This window comes from Symphodus melops (genome assembly GCF_947650265.1).
Source record: "Symphodus melops genome assembly, chromosome: 11".
Lineage (NCBI taxonomy): Eukaryota > Metazoa > Chordata > Actinopteri > Labriformes > Labridae > Symphodus > Symphodus melops.
In genome coordinates this window covers 12,945,011-12,967,546 of record NC_136701.1, presented here as the reverse complement: position 1 = coordinate 12,967,546, position 22,536 = coordinate 12,945,011, and the positions used below count along the sequence as shown (strand labels likewise).

The 22,536-nt window shown below is 41.7% G+C and overlaps 1 protein-coding gene across 4 annotated transcripts in view; it reads right to left on the bottom strand.

The window, feature by feature from the left end:
• Positions 1-22,536, bottom strand: part of abr (ABR activator of RhoGEF and GTPase) — a 123,540-nt gene that overhangs the window by 34,782 nt on the left and 66,222 nt on the right. For all 4 annotated transcript variants that reach the window (XM_079355974.1, XM_079355970.1, XM_079355971.1 and 1 more), the window contains 10 exons: positions 19,788-19,840; positions 18,662-18,802; positions 17,556-17,677; positions 14,350-14,518; positions 12,317-12,436; positions 11,908-11,983; positions 11,659-11,763; positions 8,590-8,664; positions 2,958-3,055; positions 2,718-2,849 (listed from right to left, as the gene is read on the bottom strand). In XM_079355974.1, coding sequence (XP_079212100.1) covers positions 2,718-2,849; positions 2,958-3,055; positions 8,590-8,664; positions 11,659-11,763; positions 11,908-11,983; positions 12,317-12,436; positions 14,350-14,518; positions 17,556-17,677; positions 18,662-18,802; positions 19,788-19,840 — 1,091 coding nt within the window. The remainder of the gene's footprint in view (positions 1-2,717; positions 2,850-2,957; positions 3,056-8,589; positions 8,665-11,658; positions 11,764-11,907; positions 11,984-12,316; positions 12,437-14,349; positions 14,519-17,555; positions 17,678-18,661; positions 18,803-19,787; positions 19,841-22,536) is intronic.

Below are 22,536 nucleotides of genomic sequence, written 5' to 3'. Positions count from 1 at the left end.
ACAGGGGGAGTGTAAGCCTAACGTTGTTGCCATTTAATGGAGGATTAGTAACATGACCTCAGGGATCAGAGGTTATCTGCTCAAGGGGAAGTCATTTTGGTGAAGGGAGGGAAATAAATTGGTGTGTTTTCTCTGTGGACAGGCAACTTAATCAACTAACATAAGCACGCTACTGTTTTCCGTTATCTTTTGTTTTTTTCTTGACCTCGTTTGTCGTGTGATGATTCCTCCTGCACATCATAAACAATCCTACGAGTGACAGAACGCACTCCAGAGTTAAAACCTCTTCCAAGAAACACAGAAACGTCGGACGTCAGAGGCGACTGACTTTCTCATCAGCTATAAAGTGAAGTAAAAGCAGTGGGTGAAAAAAAAAGAAAAAGAAAGCGCTCAGCTTGATATGCCCATTTACGGTCAGTCAGTATTCCAAATAGCGTGTTAAATAAATCAGAGGGTCTCCAGAGAGGAAAGCAAAACACTGACGGCTCCTTCTAAACTCAGCCTCACCAAGAAAACAAACAGCTCGGGTCCAAGTGAAAGCCTCGTTAGGTATGTACTCTGGACTGTTAGAGCAGACGGATGTCCCGAAGGCTAATCCTTTAGAAGAAGGGATTTTTACTTCCCATGCTGCTGAATCTATCTGACGCAGGATATCTCCAATGTGATGACACGTGACTTCCAGCATGTCTCTGACTGAGCACATGACTGATTCAGATGACCAATTAAGTTGTAAATAGAAGTTTTAGAACTGGATCGGAAATGACTGTGTATCGAATTTGTCCACATCTTCTTTAAAACAAAGTCAGCCAATGACAGCATAGATTAAGGTCTGCGCGGCTCTTAGGTTCTTTAGGTGAGACTTTACACAGCCAAAGTGTCTTTACTCTACACATAGAGGGGATTTGTCTGGCTTCAACCTCAGTACCGTTGACATCTCCTTTACTAAACATTTTCACAAAGGTTGTAGGGCAGCAGCTAGTCAATTCTCTCCTCACGGTATTGATGAATTGTGTCAATATTATAACTGAAAATGTGTGGAAAAACGACTGTGACACTACGCCATTATGGCAAGGTGATGTTGTCAAATGTCTCGATTTGTTTCAAGATGGCCTTTTAAAAAAAAAATGATTTAAAGGTTATCATATTAAAAGTTTGCTAATTTATTGTGTGTTGGTTAATTCACGTTCTCGTTTCAGCTTTACACAGTTTTGCGGCTTTAACTACACACTCAGTATCCCAGCAACCTTACATACAGTACACACAACACACACCTCAAATTAAGTGGAATAGTGTTCGTACCTCTCCAGGACAAATAGGAATTACAATTTAATTGAAATCTGTTCACTCTGAAAACCACAGTAAGAAATACCATTTTAGAGGGCTACAACTAAAGGGTTTTTAAAATTTATTTTTTAAAGATTTGCTCTCTATACAGAAACAGGACAATTGTACACATACATAAGCACATTTTTGTGTGTGTAATCTTTCAAAAGTCAGCCAGTGTTTCATCAGCAGCAGACTCCTGACCCAATTAACCCCATCACACCCAGGCGGCATGGTTGAATTATTATCCCCACGCTGCACTTACAAACATCTACTGTATGGAGATAATAAACTCCTTTGATAGTTACCAGTTAATCTGTGCTTCTGCTAAATATTCTAGACGCGTTAACGGCTGTTAAAGTAGAAATACAAAGCAAAACATTAAATGCATGTTGGTGAGTTCTGTGTTGCTCTTCAGATAAATCCAAGTCACCACTCAAGGACGAAAACTATCAAACTAAACGAGGAAAGCATGGAAAGTGTTGGTGAAAAAACAGGAAATGCTCCATCAGATATGTTGTGGGTGTTTGCGTTATCCCCTCAGTCAAAGACTGCCTGCAAGACGTACAGCAGGAATGTCGCTCTGAGGAACAACAAAGCCACTCGAGGAGAACAGAAGATTTTGCTTTGCTTTAAAATGCATTGAGTGATCTACATCTGCCACGCTCACTCTATCTGAGACGAGAGATCTGTACTCCCAGTACCATTAGTCTTTGATATGTGACTTCTGGATGTGATTCTTTGAGCAACAGCAACAAACAACAACATATAGACGTAAATCATTTCAGTCATTCAAGATCGGAGTTCGGAGAAAAAGTTTCAGAAGCAGTTTCATAAAGAACCCGGTACGAGTGATGCCTCTGACGCTGACATTATGCATCACTTGAAGGGGAACATGAGAACATGAACAGAAAGTAAGAGGGACTTCAACCCTCAGAGCTAAAGTGGATTCATGAGGAGAAACTTCAGCAGCAGAAGTGGACTGAGTTTCCGAGACACTGACAGAAGTCAAGCGTCACTCGACCAAACAGAGAAGTTCTGGGAAAACAGAAACTCCTCTGTACTGTAGGCTGCACTGCAAAATCTAAACGATGCAGAGCAGTGTTCTGCCTCGATTCGAAGAAACCACATATTCCGCAGAGTAGGCAGGATCTAGTTAAGTAGACTGAGAGGGATTTTTATAGGAACATTTCTCACAACATGACAGGGGAAACCCCCGTGAATAAACTCACGTTCAGGCTGTTAACCCAATCAGCATCATTACATGCCACAAATAGCAAAACCACATCATTGTGTGTGGAGGCGAGACAGCTAATTAAATGAGTCGCATGGCGTCGCAAGGAGGGACACAGGCACCTCTTGTTGGTTGTTCGTGTTGGCAGCCGTCCTCTTACCTGGACTTGTCCCTTTCCCATGATCTTGTCCACGATCTCATTGTCGTCCTTGTTGAGCACACTCTTGTCGTAACAATTCTCGTAGCACAGGATCCGCAGGTACTGGGAGCCCTCCAACTCAATCTCAAACTCCTATTCAACGCCAAAGATACAGAAAATGTGAGAGGGGAAATGGAAATGCTATTTGAGAGCAACAACAACAGAGCAGTGTACATAAAGGGAGATGCATTTGTGACTGACTTCGTTCCAATGCGGCTCCGAGGTGTCCCTGAAGACTCTGGTCTTGGCCTTGCTGACGAAGTATCCAAACGAGTCCACTTCGAGGGTGCAGTATAGATCTGAGAGGAAACACAGAGAGGAGACTTCAAGCAAAGCACTGACTACACGTTCATGTTTCTTTACCGTTCTGTCACTGCTGTGATGACTGACGTAAAAACAAGATGACTGGTAACATGATCTGTGCAACACTGTGATGTCATCATTACATCACTTGCACTATGTCAAATATTTTCAACAGTTATCAGAGCAGGAGAAATCTGTAATTTTATAGTTGTAACGGGACGCGTCATGGCAGACACTAAAGGCTGACTGTTGCCATGGAAATACCGGATGTTACGTCAAAGACCACTGCATAAGGAAGAGCTGCTACTGAAAGCTGCCGTACTGTTGCTGTATGCGCTGCTGTGATAAAATGTAGCAAAAAAAGTAGCAGCGAGAATCACTCCCATGATTCCCTGCCAGCCTTAATTTCACATTTTTCTTTTTGCTTTGATTGAGACACCCTTGGGTGGCGCATTTTACACACTGTGCGTTTAAAGACATTTAGTGGGGAGAGATATCATGTATGCTAATGGTGTTTTCTTTTTAGTGACTTTCTAGAGTCCAAAAAATACACTGCACTGAATCCCCCTGTATAGTTAAGTGCACATATCTCTATTCACGTTTTGCAACAGTAAAAGTCTAATAGAAAAAAAACAAAAACACTCTTTATCTTTAAGTCAAATCGTTTGAAGCAGTGTCTAAGATATTTAATGAACTGAAATTATAGAAATAAAGCTCACATTGCAAAGAAGTAAAGGGGTTATTTAAATCTTTAATATGTTGTCATCTGTCGAGACATCAATGTCCTGTCTGTGTACACTATCAGTTTGAGCCCCCCTCCACTCTTTACATGGTCACATCACAGCAGTCGCTCCACTGGGATCGTCCTGCAATCACTTCTAACACGAAGCAATTAAAGTCTGTTAATGTGTTTCTTTAAATGCTGCCGCAGCCCAAGTACGTCCTTCAGCCCAGACACGATCCCTTGGGTAAACCTCTTTCTGACAGCATGATGGATAGATGGATGGATTTATGGATCGACCTGAGTGTCACCGAGATTGGGGGAAGGAACATGGGGGGGAGGCAGGTTGTAAATGATATGCAAAGAAGGATTGCGACGCCTGAAGAAAGGCAGAGACTGTGTGTACCATACAAAACAACAGTGTGGCTTACGCCTTATTAAATGTAGTATAACGATACCAAGCATCCCACCTGGGTGAGTTATGACGGAGTGGAGCAAGCATCCACATGTGTACTATAAAACAATCATAAACTGGACTTTACACTATACTACACTCTCGATCCATCTGGTTTCATTACATCTTTGTTTGTTTTCTCAGCGTCCTGAAAGGCTCGGGCATAATGACGACCAATGAGGAAGAGATTAGCCGCTGTTGTAGGATGGGAAGTTCAACGGAGGGGTAACTCAGTGCATTTATCGTACACTTCCGCTAAACAGGAGGAAGTTTTATTTATGTTTAATAAAAACTCTTTCTGAAATGTGTGTTTCCAATCTGTGATGCACATGAACATAATTAATAGCCAGCATGCTAGCAGAGGTGTGTTTTCACTGTCGGTCAGTCACACGCCGATGTGTCCTTGGGCGAGACACTGAACCCCAGCATTGAGTTTATGTGTATGAATGGATTGGTTAACACTGATGGACACTTTACATAGCAGCCTCTGCCATCAGTGTGTGAAGAAGAATGTGTGCACTGCGGTTTGAAGAGCATTTTAAAAAGCGAGAAGACTAGAAAAGTGCCATACAAGCTCAAGTCTAGTCACAGTACAACTGAACATTTTGTGCAATCAATACCTATACAACAAAAAAAAAAGGTTATTTTGATTTAAGAGGAGAGAGGGACACTGCAGGTATGTAAATAATTTCTTTTCATCTTGCTATGAAGAGTATATTCATATTTATCAGTAAGTAAAGTTTCCTCTCCATCTTAAAACGGGTTTATGTGCCCAGATCTAAATCTCAAACAAAAACAGACGGCTGATTTAGGAGGTCTTTTTTAGTGTCCTCACACTGCTCTGAGGAGGGCACTGAGAAGTAGGACATTCAAAAAAAAAAAAAAAGAGGCCCTGGAAGACCATGGGTTTTCATTTTCCTGGCAGGTCATCATCAGGCTCAAAGTACGAGGGGGATATTTTGGTCAGCATGGGGTCTCTGACCCCTTAATGCAGGGGTTAATGGATCCCATCCTCTTCCATCTCAATCAACTGGGGCCTGCAGCCCTGGTGGATCATGTGTGTTCTTATACAGGAGGCTAATCTTTGCCCGAGGCTGTGGGGAAGGACGGGTCACACCGTGGGTTCACAGATTTAGAAGGCCAGTGATAATCAGTTAAACTAATCAGAGGCTCCAACAGCTACGAAGTCCAGACGATTGGAAGAGTTGTTCACTGTCGGACTGTTTGGCTGCGGGAGAAAAATATTCAAGGAGGGAACGGCTAAATCTAATTGTTTTCATAGAAACCAGAGGAAGAAAGTTAATAAAAGCACGTCAAGCAAAAAATGGGCATGCATGCAGCTGCAGCTCGATTTGATTACAAGCAGAAGTCATGTGTACACCGAGAAGCATTTTAACCATTAGTTTTTATAGAAACAGGGGCCATTGAATAAAAATGTTGGTTCAAATTCAGACAATAAAAAAGCACTACATGGAATAAGTGTACACAAATATAAACAGAACAGCACAAACATCCTTTTGCAACTCTCTACTCGCTCGTGTTTTTCTCGTTTTTTTTTCCTAACACACTTTTTTGGGAGATGCTCGACTCTCAGCTTCTTCCTCAGTGACCTAGTTTGAATACTTTGCCCCGGGCGGATCTTAAAGCCCTTTCCCACTGGCGAGGGAGGAGGGGGTTCGATTGTTGTGACACAAACAACACAACTCCAATAAGATATTTGAGTAAGTGCTAATGTGAAGTGAGTTTTCAACCAAGAGAGAAACACGAAACCAGGCTCTTACCGACTACGGCATGTCGACAGAACAATCACGATATTTAATATTACACTACACATTTATACTCTTCACATTTAAATTTAGATGATGATTAGAAGAATATGCATCAAAATACATTTTGATCTTTATATGTGAAACAATGCCACAAGTGAGATATTTAGAAATATAAAGAATCCCTCCTTCAAACCTAAACAAGCAAGGCAACTGATGACTTACTGCTAACACTTCAGTTAGATTAGATATGAGAACACATAAATAATAAAATAAAAAAACAATAAAACATAAATTGCACAATAGGGTATTGTGTCCTACTTGCACTTCTGATGGAATGAACACTGATGGAAAAAAAGCTATAGTGAATAAAAGGTCTGCTTATTTCAGCATCATGAGTGCAGCCTGTACTGTAAACTACAACATATAAACACACAGGCACAAAAATAAAACATTCATCCACACAACACATTTCTAACCTTCAAACACAGGTGTTCTGTAGCAGACATGGTGCATTCTTGGTGCAGCCAGCCCGGGACATAGAACTGTGTTGTTAAAAACTAAATCTGACGCGGTTACTAAAATTAATCACAGCACCTTTTAATTATTTTTGAGATTTTTTTTCTGCCTCAAATTTAAAGAGCTACTGTGACTTCTACTGCTCACACTGCACATATTAGCAGATAATGAACTTCTGGTCCTGAATCAGATCCAGAAAGGATTTCATGCTGCACATTTTCGAATACCCTGAGATATCTCTCGCTTGTCTTTCTGCTCCAAGAGACTCAACTTCAGTCACATGTTTTGCTGGACTCAGCGAAGAGGACATTTTATTTGTTTACTTCACCTGGCAGGAGTGGGTGGTTAGAGCGGTCCAAGAGCGTTTGAAAGGGATTTTTGCTTGCACAGAGAGCCCGGAGGGAATGTGTTTGGAGGCTATTTCAGATTTTAACAGTTGCTAAAGAGCGTTTACACTGGAAGCATCCACTCTCCTCTACAACCCTGACAGAATATCTGTTAACTTCTGACGCCTTTTATAAAGTGATATATTTCAACATAGTGTTTACCATGTGTTCATTAAAGGGACACTTCACCTGTTGGAAACATGATTCTGTATTAACATTGGGTTATGTATGTAGTAGAAATGTGAAATAAATTTGAAAGTTGGTGCCGTCATGACCAAGAAAAAGCAGAAAGTGTCTTTTTAGCTCATGTCAATGAAAGACAACAACTCCCAGAAAGCACAGAACCGCAGGCCACTCCCACTGAAGCTACTGTGCTCTGTTTACAGTCTACAGCACATACGGCTGTTTCCTTCTGATTCCGACATTTGCGAAAAAAATTGGCGTCTTAGAAATGATTATTAATCTTCACTATTGTCGGTTCCTCTCAGATTTCTCCACAGAGCCTGTTAGCATAGCTTCCTAGCAAAATGGCAGACTTTGCTTTTAGATTCTGGCTGTGAAGTCCCATCATCTACTGATCTGTAATAGGTCTGTAGCTTCAGGGGGGTCGAAAACATGAGGAACTGGTGAAGTAGTTTCATCCCCTCTCCCCACAGCCTCCGATGACGCAGAGGGTGGGATGAACAATCATTCAAAAATACTACCAGGTTTCTAATGATTCAAAGCTTCATGCAAATGTGTGAAGTATCCCTTTGGGGATATTTGGCCATCATCATCACCATAAATAGTGACCCTTAATATCTTAACATATCCCCTACTCCGTACTACCTCCATGGTTTGAATGCCCCACCCTGGCTTTACACACTTCACTGGACACACTGACATCAAACTGTATCAGTGAAGCAGCCCAACTTCTCTTCACGCACTCTTTGTTCATTTTTAAACCTTTCGGCTCTCTGCGCTCCATCAAGGATCAAACAGGCTTTCAGAGGAGAGAGCTTCCAATCCATTACCCGGCAAGTTCCAGCTCTCACATTCTGAAGGCTGTCATGGTAACCGAGCGAAATCACATTCCTTCATCTCGTTCTACCCGCCAGATATTTGATATTTGATCTGTGGCTAGAGCAACAGGGGCACTAAGTGTACCGCGGCCCCAGCTGTCCACTGCTGACACGTCTGAGAGTACACAGCTCTGCCAACGTCACACACGGCTGATGAAAAACACACATCTGCACTCATTGCTACACAAAGAAACCTTGTGTAAGATAGGAGCGACAACTGGCATTATGTGTGCGTGTACCAAAACTCCCTTCTGCTTGCTGTAATGGATTTTAGATGCTCTTTGATTTTTCTTTGAACGAGCATTTAATGTTTGGTTTTTTTTCCCTCCTTGCTGAAGTCTGCTAAATAACAACAAAAACAGAACTTCTAATGTGGCTCTCACTCATCCTGTAAGACTCCATCCATCTGACCCCTCTCCGTGTTGCTGCCGTGGCATGATGGAAACAGCATGTGCATGCCGCAGTGATTGACCAGATCATGTGTTTTGCTGGCAGACATGTGAATGCACAGCGGCTACGTCGATGCTGAGCTGGAATTTGTACGCAAGTGTGGTTAAGAAATAAGACGAGAGAGAGAGAGAGAGAGAGAAAAAAAAAAAAGAGGCCGTCTCTGGCTGACTTACTGGCTGACTCCTTGAAACCTTTGGCAGAGTGGACGATCACATGCAGAAAGCCGTATAAGCCCGGAGTCTCCTCATCTGGAAAGCAAGCACACAAAGCAGTTAGTCCAGCGCCAAGTTGACACTTGGACGTACATACTGTATTTAAAGGTCTGTTTGCATGGAAGAGCGGGAAGTAAAACTGTCATTGTATCTTATGACTGACGTATTTTAGTGTTCAAATCGAACACGAAATGTAGAAAAAGGCATGATTGCTTTACATTCACTGAAGGCAGAGCTGCCCAAAGTGTGAACAAACTATTATTAATTACCTTAGACCATTTCATTAACTGTCACTGAGAGACACCCTTGTCTGAGGAAAATAACCTCTCTGAGTCTTTAAGAGAAAACTATCATTCATCACAATCTTCCTTCGTATCAATGTTACGCCTCAGATCGATACGCACAGTCTACTTTTGATACAACATCTGAACTGGCTGCTTAGTGGAGGTATGTGGGTGTTTTATTTGTCAGGTGGCCTGATATACCCCCTCATCCTGCAGGAAAAAGAAACATGAAGGGGTTCAACACTCGTGGCTGAGGCCCGCGGAGTCTCGCTGCTTCCTGATAAATAAACTCTGCTGGAGGGTTGCAGGACTGTTTCGAGGTCCGCTCCAGGAAGCCGAGAGGAGAGCCGTCTGCCCCTACGGGGTGCTAATGTAAGTGTGTGTGTGTGTGTGTGTGTGTGTGTGTGTGTGTGTGTGTGTGTGTGTGTGTGTGTGTGTGTGTGTGTGTGTGTGTGTGTGTGTTTTGACTGTAGGCGACAGGGGGGGTTCCACGGGGAAATAGGTCAAAGGTTCAGCTTCGCGGGGGCCTGTGTGCTTTTAGAGTGCCATTTGAATCCTTTCCTTTAATTATGTCTGACTATCACAATAAACCTTTTTAAATTTAGACTTACACGTGATGATGGATAACGACTCCACCGAAGGATTCTAATAAAGTATAAGCATAAGAAGAGTCTCATGAAACATCATCCATCCTCTGTGTAACATTCCTTCACCAGCTGGTCTCCATTTAAAGCTGCCCTGTGCTGCGCTGACTGCGTCCAATGTCATTCAGGTGTGTGTGTGTTTGTGTGTGTTTGTGTGTGTGTGTTTTAGTGTGTAATGTGGAGCCTTGGCTGTGCTTTAACACAAAAACACACAAGCAAATTAGAAAAATAAAGTAAGGGGGCCAGCCTAGCCGTTATGTTGTTCATCCAATATACAGAAGCTATCGTCCTTCTCGGAGGCAGTTTGTACTCGTACATACACTGTGAAAGAGTGCTTCACATCAGACCTTATTAAAAAGAAAATGTATACTGCTTCAACAGCTTGAGATGCAAAAATACTCGGAAGAGATGATTAAAATTGAAGGAGACACTGGTTTATTTCCCATCATGACTGAGATATGTATCTGAAGAATTTAATGGTTACATCTGATCGTGTTCCTCCTCGCAGCTTTTATCTCACGTCATACACGTCACATTGAAGTGCTGGCTGCTCTGACAACATCGCAGGAGCCAATATGGCCTCCTTCTACGATGACAGTCTGGAAGGGTTTTGCTTTTGTTACATTTGGTTTTAAGACAACCCCAACAAGCAAGATCTGTTGCGGACGTGGCTCGGTTTGCCAGGCAAACGGCAAACCGCAAGGTGTTTCAGCGACGGCAAGCAAGCGGACTTGTTTCGATGATTCTACACGACCTAAAAGCCCTCTGCATTTTAAGGTAAATGCTGGAGATAATTTTGAGAAATGGAGAGAGGTTACAATGCAGAAAGGCTTCAAGAGTGACACAGAGCTGGATAAATGCTAAATCTTCCTGGTCCTCTGGGGATTGAAGCGTTTCAGTGTTTTGAAATGTGACGACAGTACCCATTTGAAATGTGTCACAAATTGAACCAAGCATATCACTAACATTGTATAATTAAAAATGTCCTCAAAAAATGATATATCCCTATATCTATCTGAATTCTTTAAAAAAAAAAAAAAAAATAATAATAATAATAATAGTAAAAAAAAAAAAAGATCTGGTCTGAATCAAACAACCAATAAGGGTTTAGCTTACATAGAGCCAATCACAGCGACTGCACACACCAGTAGCAATAACTGGACTTTCTTTGTTGAAGAGTGTTTCTGTTATCCACGTCAGACTTTACTACTCGTGTGGAACAAACAGTTTGCAGGGGCAATGATTGGCTGGTTGATTTAGTGACTCATCTTGGTGGGAGGGGCTTAACGTAGTGATAGCAGAGGGACAGAGGGAAGAGTTATTCCCTTCTAATGTTCAAGTTGCTTACTTCCACTTCAAAAGCCAAGCCTGTTCAACATTTTAAAATCCAGAAAGCACTCCAGTTGGTATGTTTGTCTTTAGAGGTTAACCAGAATGTAATTAAACAGCAAAAATCTCAATGACCGTCACTTTTAAAGTGCGAGATGCCAAAAGAATGTCTCAGAAGCATCGAGGTGCCATCGTACGAGACAAGAAAAACCCCCACACTTTCTCGGAACAACCTCACTGTCAGCTCTGTGGCCATGCATGTGTATTGTGTGTCCATGTGAAGAGAGATGAGACAGGGTCAGCCAGATGGCTTTAATGTCACTACCAACGTAACGTGGAGATCTGGAGCGAGAACAAACAGAAAGGAGCAGGGAGCTCAGACGGGCACACAGAGCATGGCATGGACGACTACAAGCTAGACCAGAAACATATTGTAACCCAGATACTCTTCCTCCCCCCACCCCCACCCTTATTATGTGGCTTTTTTTTTAACGTAGACAGCGTAAAAATGTGTGTAATTTAACATTCAGAAAGAAATGAGAAGAGGGACAAATATGAGGATATGCGTTTGTGTTTAGGTGAAAGAATACAAAGCACTTGAATTTCCCTCAGGATCAATAAAGTATCTATCTATCTATCTATCTATCTATCTATCTATCTATCTATCTATCTATCTATCTATCTATCTATCTATCTATCTATCTATCTATCTATCTATCTATCTAAGACGTCAGGGGAAGAGGAAAGACAATTGGTGTTTGAAGGCTTCTTACCGTCTTTGTTACTGGTGACAGGAATGTTGTGGACGGTTCTGAGTTTGAAACAGGAGCTGGTCAGGACCTGGAGCTCCACAGAACTTAATACACACGACTGCAGATCTGAAAAACACAGGAACCAACAAAAAGGCCTGTAGTCAAACGTTTCTGTGGCTCAGGGTGTAGAAACAGTTGTATAGCTGATCATGCACACAAGGTATTCCAAGGAGAGAAAGAGTGAGGAATTGAATTCAAGGCCAGCGTTACCTTTCTTCTGTAGTTTCTGGATGCTTTCCCTCCACTCTGACCTCTCATAGTCTGAGGAGAGGAGGAAATAGTAGCTCTGCATACACACAGAAAACACAATGTTAAACACATCTAGGGGATGTTTCCTCTGCGCTAACAAGATATTTGAGATCTGTCATTTCGGAAACTAAACAGATTGGTAAAAAAAAACAAAAAAACGAAAACCTATTATCAAAACATTCAACGAGCTATTAAATCAAATAGTCCAATCTGTCACAAGGTTGTATTTTGGAAACCTTAAAACTCTACATTACCAAAATGCTCTGTTTTTTTTTTTAAACAGCTAAATGCTTCCCTCTAGTGATCAGACTTGATCACTGCAGCTAAATGGATTTCGTGTGCAACAGGATGAAAGCACATAGATCATCACCTTTCCATGTTTGTTGTGGATGCGAAAGGGGATGGTCGGCGAGTGTAGGAGCAGCCATGACTCCTGCTCGTTCATCTTCTTCCTCAGACGCTCCACACGACTCTGACCCTTGGGTGCTTTCTACAGTACACACACACATAAACATAAACACACACACACACACACACACACACACACACACACACACAAAAACAAGAAAGTTGACTCACTCGTCTAGTGCTGAGACTGATGTTAATCCACGAGGAGACAAAGAAAATGAAAAACATTTTTCACGTCAAAACTAAAAGCCACAGAAGCCCTAAAGGGTTTTTAAAAACTATCTGTAATCTTACTGCACTGTCTTTGTTAACATCATTTTAGCTGTAGCATGACTTGCACAATAAATATGATATATGATAATACTGATGTAAACATCCACAAATATACTTAAAATCCCAGACTAAAGGAAGGGATATACATTTGGGATGTGATAACACTGTATCATGTGTGTTACTGTCACCTTAAAAAGAAGGTATTAAAGTTAAAAGGTAATGTTTTCCGACTGCTCCTTCATTACTGTTGTCAGTTTGTTATCAGCATGGTATCAGCTTATTGAAATCGTTCCTATATTCCTCGAGACCGTAAAGAAGCCCACGAAAGAGAGTGCCGTGCTGTGAGAGGCTTGATGTATAATTCAAGGATCTAATCTTGAGGCCAGTTTTGAAGAAAAACAAATACCCACATCCTCCCAGCCCTCAGCAGGAAGCTGTGAGTCAGAGTCTGGACACAATCAGATCCATCTCTCTCTCTCTCTCTCTACTTTGGCCTCCTCTGACTCTAAATACCAGCTACGTTTACTGGCTGCGCCCCCGGGTGGGCAGGATTAATGCGGTGAGACGGAATAACAGAAACTCTCTGCTGCTGAAAAAAGATACCCCCGTCCTCCAAGGACTGGAAATTGTTGACGATGAATGCCGTCTTTTCTTTGAACCTCTTTCACAAACGAGGCTGAGTAGACACAGCACATGAGATCAACTGTGCTCAAAGCAGTCATTTATAGAGGAAATATGGAGTACACGTTTGACTTTAACATAAGTGCCATTAGTGTAGAAAAATAATGTTAATTTTTTTTCCTCTGTAGTTTAAGTTTCTATTGTTGATTTTTTGTGAAGATGTTTTCATATCGTCATTGTCTGTATGCCATGACTCATTCAGTGGTCCAGTTACCATTCCTTTTTATCCAGCTCCACTGCTCTTAAAAATAGTTACTAGTCTGTGCGGTATGACAGAAGATAATGGCGTATTCATCCAAACACAAAATGACCACATAGAAACTTTACTTTAGGAAAGTTTCTGTCAGCCCGAATAAAAAAGTCAAAGTGAGTCATTCCCACAGCGTTCAGTCGTTACACATGTCAAGAACTTTTGTGTTGTTTGCCACATTAAATGTAAGGCGTCTCTGCAGGGTTAGCTTTAGTTTTTTTTTTTTTTGGCTTAAAACTCAAATATGTTACTATCATTCATATTATTAGTATTACACATTTAAAAAAATTGGTAAGAGCTCCTAAGGCGGATAGAAGTGTGTGGAAGGCGGCCTCTGGCTGTCCAGGTGAAGGGCCGGGAGTGTGTGATGAGTTTGGAGTTAACTGTAGTGAAGACTTTGAGAACGCAAATAAAATGACACTTCCTGGAGCTTTGATTGAAAATCAGACATGTGGCAGATTTTATACAGGCAACAGAGATAGACAGTGAACATCTACTCTTTCACCTCAGTTTAGCAAATAACGTTTGCTTATAAGCGGGCGATAAAAAAAAGGATTTATACATGTAAAAAGTTGCATTCAATATGTAACTTGTAGCTGTATATCAATCATTAGGCCGTTATGCAGTTCGCCTGACGGCCATGTTGTGTCACTACAAACGCAGTATTTTTTAAAGTTACATATAGCCCCTTTAATATAGTGACATGTTTGAAATAAGGATGTTACTCAATCAATGAACAGACTGTCACTAACTGGCTGTGCTTGTCTCAGTCCTGAAACCAACAGGATTACCTTCTCTTTCTGTATCTCGCTCTTTAGGACTGATATCTTGATTTTCATCTCTTCGATCTCGTGCTCGGGCAGAACTTGGATGCTGGGGCAAGAGTCGGAGTCGTCCAGGGTTTGGAAGGTCAAGTCTGCCAGAGGGATGTACCACTTGCACTCATACTGCTGGTGGCGACTGAGGATGGATGGGTGGGGAAAGGATGAGAAAGGAAGGAGATTTCAACAAATCAGCTGAAGAACCGTGACAATTTTATCAGAGATCCAAACAGCAGTGAAATCATGCGTTGAACACTGGGTAATTCATTAAACACATTCTCGAACGAGTGAAGTTTGTCCAGATGGCCCTTTTCATTAAATATGGAAAAGATGCACCGATATAGACGTCAGTATTTAAGGAGGCTTAGAAATGCCATCAATTATGTAGCTCTGGCCTCATTTTGAGAAAGCATTACTTACTTACTTATGGTCTGGAATCATTACTCATACATATTGTTATAATAAAACAGTTGAACATTAAAAACTCATCTTTTTTAGAAAAGCCTTCCTGTAACTTTTTGCTTTTTATGGTTTATGTGTTTTTAACTACCCTTTTATCCTTTTAAACTCTGTAGCACTTTGAGATTTTAAAAATGTAAAGTGCTTTACAAATAAAATGTATTATTATTATTATTGTTATTCTTAGTATGACATTTAAAGCTTAATAAAAGGAAAACATTTAATATCTTCCAGGTGACAGAAACAAGAGACACGAACAGGCTGATTGAGAGCACGACACATTCACAGAACTTTTCTGTTCTCGTTTGACCTCAGCTCCAAACTTGACAATAAACAGCTAAGTCATGGAGCTCCAAGGCTATAAGCATGCATTTACATTCAGAGGAGCACTCCGTGTTCAAAGGCTGAGACGATGGATCTGCATCATTACTAATGAGCCTTTCATTAGCATTCCTGTCGCTGCACTGTAAATGTATTAGCAGTCACACACTCTCGTCATATGGCTTCATAATGACTATCAATAAGAGAAATACAACTGTTTGATTCTACAGTTGAAATCTGAGGCCTTTCAAGGAGTTTGTTTTTTCTGTTGAGGAAAAGTACGTTACTGAATAAAGGAGCAGAAAGAGTGGTGTGATTATCCCTGTCAGTGGACTGCAATGAAGTCTTCTTGTTTGAGACGACATTTTTTTAAATACTGCAAATACTGATGAAACATGTATCTTTCTTACTGTGACAGGTTTTTACGTTTTGTTTCGATTGATTGGTAATTACTAACTGTAAAACAGGAAAGATGATCTTTATGTTCTTTATAGTACAAACATCATTCATTTTGCGACCACTCCCAAGCCTCCAAACTCTTTCTCTTCTATTTCAATAAGCTGCTTGTGTGTCTCTATGCTCTCTGGCCTTTGGGATTTTTTTTGTTTTTTTGTCATTGTAGTGTACTCTGCGTACAGCAGATCGAGTTACACTTGAACACACCCTTGCAGATATTGTAAAGGCAGACAAATAAAAGCGTGGGACTAGGCTCGTTGTATAAAATCTCCAACAGAAAAAGTGAAATAAATTTAAAGAAAAAGGTCAAATATGGGTTCAAGAAGTAGAACATGGCAGAGCCCAAAATGATAAGGGTGAGATAATCAGGATACTATGGTTTAAAGATCCTCATTGACAGAGTTTTTGTATGGCTGCTCTCCTCCAAATGTGTGTGTCTGCATGTGTGCGTTTTCTGTAGCGGACCTGCTGAGGTAACACCTCAGACCTAAATGGCCTGATTTACAGGTCTGGTAGTTATGGCAACGCTTTGTGTTCCTGCAAGTGAGAAGTGGCTGCAAATGTCACACACAACTCGTGAATGTCAAGCGAAATGAGATCCAACCGGGCTAACAGCATCAGCAGGCGTGCTGACGAGGAGAGCAGCGGGCAGTCCTGTTAAAGTGACGTTTAATAAATGGACATGAGTCAAGTGTCACGCACAAACAGACTGCTTCCTGGAACAGAGCACCATCAGTGTGAGCTCGCACATTTATCTGAATTAACACTGTTAATTCTTTCTACTTGGCTATAAATATCTGCTTTTTTTTTTTCTCTCAACATGCGATGTGAATTACCTGCTCGTGTTTCTGTTTGCAAGTGAGAAATAAAAAAGCCTCTCAGATAGAGAGACTAGGGGCCGTAATCACAAAGCTTTAGTGGTACAAAGATTTGTTACGAATGATGAAATTCTCTGAAAATTCTTCGAATCATGACATTTTCACTTCGATTTAAGGACTACACAATCCTGGTAGAAGTTATTCATCCGAGCCCTTAATTGAGCGCCTACGGTGAAAGCTGTTCAGAGCAGAGAGAAGGACTTTCTAAGAGGCCAAAGAGATTCTCAAGCAGAGGACAAAGGTAGTCTTACAAACAATCACAGCTCTGTCACAGCATCATATTAATATATCAGTTAGATTAAGTGCTGTAATTAGCAGCATGGTTAATTAACATGAGTAAATAAATACAAGGAAGGAGTCAAACACACACACACACACACACACACACACACACACACACACACACACACACACACACACACACACACACACACACACACACACACACACACACACACACACACACACACACACACACACACACACACACACACACACACACACACACACACACACACACACACACACACACACACACACACACACACACACACACACACACACACTATTAATGCACACAGACTTTTTTAAGTGCATGTGGTTACCTCCACAGGTTTGTCTAATCACTGATTGTTTTCCCATTATCACCAAGATCATGTTGAGACTTTTTTGCCCCTGTTTTTTTTTTTTTTGATAAACCAATCACAGCTTTTGAAAGAACCTGTCACACCTTGCAACACGCCTCCTTACTAAGGCTAAAGGTTTCTGTTCCTTCCTTGCTCAGTGTTGGTCTGAGCATGTTACTACATCACTCCTGAGCTAGGGCTCCTCTTTGGTTTTTTTGAAGCTATTTTAGGAGATCTCTAAAGAGTATGTGTACATGTGGCACGTTTGTGAATATGAGCCCAGATCTTATCTTCTATGTTGATGTCATTCTCTGTGTTACACTGTCAGAGGTTCACCAGCTGGTGTGGAAGCCAGAACAAGTGACATATACTGTAGTTGGAAACACATGACGGTGACTTTTTTTTTTTTTTTTTTTTAAATGTGATAAGTCCTCACCCCACAGCAGTCTTCTTCATCTTGGCACAGAGCAGCAGATCGGTGAAAAGGAAAACGTGCCGGAGCTTCCTGGAGTTTTCTGATACCTCCACCAGGAAGCCATCCTTGACCAGCTGACGGGCCTGAGAGAAGATGACATGTCAACCCATGTTGTATCACCACATGCTGATCCACTGAAAACAACCCAAGTCAAACTATTTCAGGTTAAATTAGGAACATATTGACAAGAAAATGTGAGGAAATCACCTCTTTGTTAGCGCGGTGACTGATGCATTAAATGATTTTACACTCTTATTTTGTTTTTATATGGCAGCCAAGTGTCCAACAAGGTCAGAGTGAAAAAAAAACACCAAAATTAGTTCATCTGCTTCAAGTCAGCTCCACGTTCCATTTTCATATACATGTTTTAAAGGCCTGACATTTAAATACTTATTCTAAAAGCCACATGGGGCTGCTGTGGTTCAGCGGTTAGTTCCTGCACAGGATGTACGGAGGCTGTAGCCCTAAAAGCAGGTGGTCCAAGTTCCAATCCGACCTGGGACTTGTTTCCCACGTCTTTCTCTACTCTCCATACCTGATTTTCCTACACTGTCTCCACTGTCATTGTCATTTCAAGAAAACGATCCATACACAAGGCTCCTAGTTTTCTGTGACCAGAGAAAGAGGAATGTGATTATAGGATATATTTATAGGATAGGTATGTACAGTATGTGAGACTGTTTGTGTGCCGTTAAAAAGACTTTTTTCTAACTTAGAAGTTGTTGTGAAATTTATATTTGAGTGAATCATTTGCACAAAAACCACACAATGGTAAATGGACTTGAGCTTGTATAGTGCTCTTCTAGTCTTCTGACTACTCAGACACCGCAGGTCAAACCTACCACCATTCATACTGGTTATATGGCAATCGGGTAACTAATTCCATTCACACATTCATGACGCCTGAGGCAGCAGGAGGAGCAATTCGGGGTCAAGTGTCTTGCCTAAGGACACATCGGACATGTTGCTGGGGATCGAACCCTCGACCTTTCCGAACTGAGTTGTATACTTAAGCCACATGCACTTAAGTAACTGAGCCACAACCGCCCCATCATCAATGCACACACCTCTCCTTTGGGTGTGGTCACAGCCGTCCTGCGAGGGTCGATCTCCTCGTTGATGGAAGAGAGAAAGTTCTGAGATATCCTCAAAGCGTCCTGCAGGAGGGGGAAGTCCGGATGGTCCTTCGGAGTGTGTTTCAATAAATCCTGCAACAAAAAGCACAAACAAGTGTGTTCAGGATTCTATCACAACCAGGAACACACACAAGCTTGAAGTACTGTCTTTAAGAAACAGTTCAGCACAGACACAAAGTCAGGACTAATGTATTTTATCTGTTGCTTGACCTGCACAGCAAAGGCATGAAAAGTTCACATTTTGGAGTTTTTCTGTCAGGACGACTTTGTGTTGTATCAAGTTGTGTCCACACACGTTGAGGAGGTTCATTGTAAGTTCAGAACAGCCTCCCTTTGATCATCTTTCATTTCCTGTTCGAGGTCGTCTCTCTAAAGTCTGCAAAACGCCTCGCAGTCAGTGAGACACTCAAGCGATTCCTCTTCATTCATTCTCATTTTCTGACAAAAATCCGGAGAGGCAACGAGTGGATAGACAATCCTGTCTTCTAAACTCAAAACATAATTGCACATCACAACCACGCATGCCTCTCACTCAATGCATAACTAATCTCTGAGAATCTCATTTCCTGAATTTGATTGGAGCTGCTCTCCTCCGTCCAGCAGGCCAATGAGCAACGAGCAGCTGTGTCTTTTCCCAAAACAAACAAACCAAAACAAAAATCCAATCATTTTTCACCACCTCTTAATGTGCACGACTGACGGGAACACGCTGCTTGAAGCAAACACGCAATGAGTTTTGGCTGCCATGTTCTTTTGACAGCTTCACCCAAACGTAGTCAATCCAACACACTCTATCTTATCTTATCTTATTTATACACTATTAAGGCTTAGAGACGCCTGTGATCAACAAATTTCAATGATGGCCGTTCATGATACCCCAGTATTTGTTTGTTTTGTGACATATGAGATGATATTTGGACCTCCAACCATTCCAGAATTGAAATAGGGGGAACTGTCTTTACATGAAGGGGCTTCAACCAAACACATAACGCTGTGTGTTTTTTTTTTGTCTGTTTGAATGACGATCCCAGGAAATAAGAAGGCTTTTTTTACTCACGTGAAGTACCAGGGTGCTTCTGGTAACACGGTCAATGGGCTTGTAAAGGAGAGCTGTGGGGAGAGAGAGAGAGGATAGGAGAGAGGTGAGTCAATGTCGCTTACACACAATCCTGAACACGCACACACAACCCCCCCACAGACACACACCTAAACGAAAACATAGTGGTCAAAGCTTTAAAAGCCAGAACAAGGGGCGAACCCTCCCGCACGTCGCTCCCGCCGAGTTAAACGCTGCACCTATAGAGAAGCTGATAACATCACTCTGCTCAGTGTGGATTTGACCCCCCCCCCCCCCCCCCCCAGTGAAGAGAAAGGAACAAGAATACAGCTTCTTTAAGAGGATCACTAGAGCATGAGGTGAGTGTTGCTTTAAAAGAAAACAGGACTGTTGTTTTCTGCACATGAAGTTAAGAAAAAAAAGGGTTGAGTCTAAAGGCAGGCTGCTTAACATGCAGTCCACCTCTGGGTTTGCTGCTGCAGCCTCCTATTGGTTCTTCAAGTGTTTGCTTCCTCTGAATATTGAAGATGCTGCTAGGTAGACTACAGCCAGCCAAAGACAGGACTTTCGAGGCATCTCTTTTGTCAATGCAATCAGCACAACTACAAGCACGTCTCTAAACATAGAATGTATATATAAAACACAGATTGTGTCCTTTCCCATCTCTAAATCACAACTTAAGCCTCCACCAACAAACTTGGCGAGTTTGCCCCGTGGGATGGCTCCAATGCTGAGTTGGTGCGAACAGCAGCAGGTCTGACATACATGACAGCTCTAGGTGAGCAACTCCCACGTACAGGACAGAGGAAAGAGACAGAAATAAAATGGAGATACGGGATTATACAGGGGAGATGACAGATGAGATGGGGAGTGACGAATCAGACGCAAACCCACATATAGATCTATAAAAGAGAGAGAGAGAGAGAGAGAGAGAGAGAGAGAGAGAGAGAGAGAGAGAGAGAGAGAGAGAGAGAGAGAGAGAGAGAGAGAGAGAGAGAGAGAGGAGAGGGGGAGGCAGGTTTGTCCTGTCAGACTTAGGCTCCAGCAGTCGTGTAATGAAAATGCCAAAAACGTCTCAAGGTCTCAGAATAATAATGCCACTGGTGCCATGAAGGTTTAAGGAAAAGAAATGTAGAATAATGTTGCCCCACTCATTATGGAAAAAAAAAGAAGGGAATGTAAGGGAAAACAGACCCACAAGCTGACAAACCCCCCCCCCCCCCCCCCCGTGATGAAGCTCATCTCCATTTAATAAAAATGACTGGCTTAAAACAACTGACTTTTAAATTAAAGGGAAGAAAATGCAGCCGAGCGAAACCGAGAGCGAAGACGTGCATTCTGTATGCAGGGCAGGACGGCGCTGTGCTCCCACAGAGAGGTCCACACAGTGTTACCCGTCCCCTCCGGTGTTACACTTCTCTCTTTAACAAATTTACAGTCGTTCAGTTCTTATGTTATATTTTATCTGTTATCTCTCTCTCCGCTCGCCATGTACTGTCACTTCTCTTTTTCCTCTCCTTTAGCTAAAAATAATGAAAGAAACCTACAGGGAGCATGTTCTGATCGTCAGGCTCGTCATATAGAACTACAAACACATTCTCATATGTTTAAACACATACAGCTACAGTATAAGATTAAAGAGAATCTTCCAGAAGGCCTTAACGATGCTCTCTGAAGTTTTTCCACCTTCTGGTTATTAATACTGTGAAGCCCATCAGTGGTCCTGGTTCAATGAACCAATACTTCTGGAGGAATAACAAGAACACCTGCAATGACTACAGGCCATGTGAACGCCTCTCATTATATGCATATAGGCAAGGTTTGTATTCACGTAAGGTACAGGCAATTTATGGGAGGTGGGAGGTAAGTGTGGGTACAACTTAAGTATCCAATGTTAAAGAAGTTTACTGAAGTTCCCAAGCTGTGAGCAGGTCAGCCGCTTGTGGAAGCCGATGAATCAGCACTTTGTGTCGGAGTGATGAAGATGTGAAATACTAATACAACTTGCTTCTGTTTGGAAACACCAGTCTGCAGCTATGCTCGTAACATCTGAATGCAAACGACGTCAATGCTAGTATGTCGATGCTAGGAACGTTTCATAACTGCTTTGATCAAGAAATTAGCAGGTTAGCAGCATGCTAACTTTTACTGAAGCTGAGGGGGATGTTTGTAGTTTTAAGAAGGAGGTCAGAACATGTTGCGATGTTTTAGTCAAATGAAGGTGATAGAAGCCTTTTACTGCTGTTAGCAAACATAAATACCAGTACACAGGCCTGGTTAGCATATTCAGGTTTTCAAATCAATAGGGTATGGTTGAATATAGATCTTGTAATACATAGATATGTTACAACTATCAGATTGATCATTTCAGATATTCATAATTCAGATTTCCATGCAAATTTGACTCACTGCTTCATGACTGTTTATGATGGCGCTTCTGACGTGAATGAGGTGATGTGAACCTGAAATTGAACGACCAAAGAAGAAGTCGAGGAGATAAAACGTGTTTAGCAGAGAACAGATCCTGCACTTTATCGTTTGCATTTGATATTCTTCAGTTACTCAGCTATCGTGACTTGTTATTAAATGGTTTGTCTTACACTTTGTCAATTAGCATACACATAGACGAGTATACATGAATCTAAAAGCTAGTTTTGGACGTTTTATTTGGTATTTTCTGTAGAAATGATCAGGCTTTGATTGCAGGCAGGAAAAAAAAGCCAGCTGAACATTGGCCAAAATCCAATCC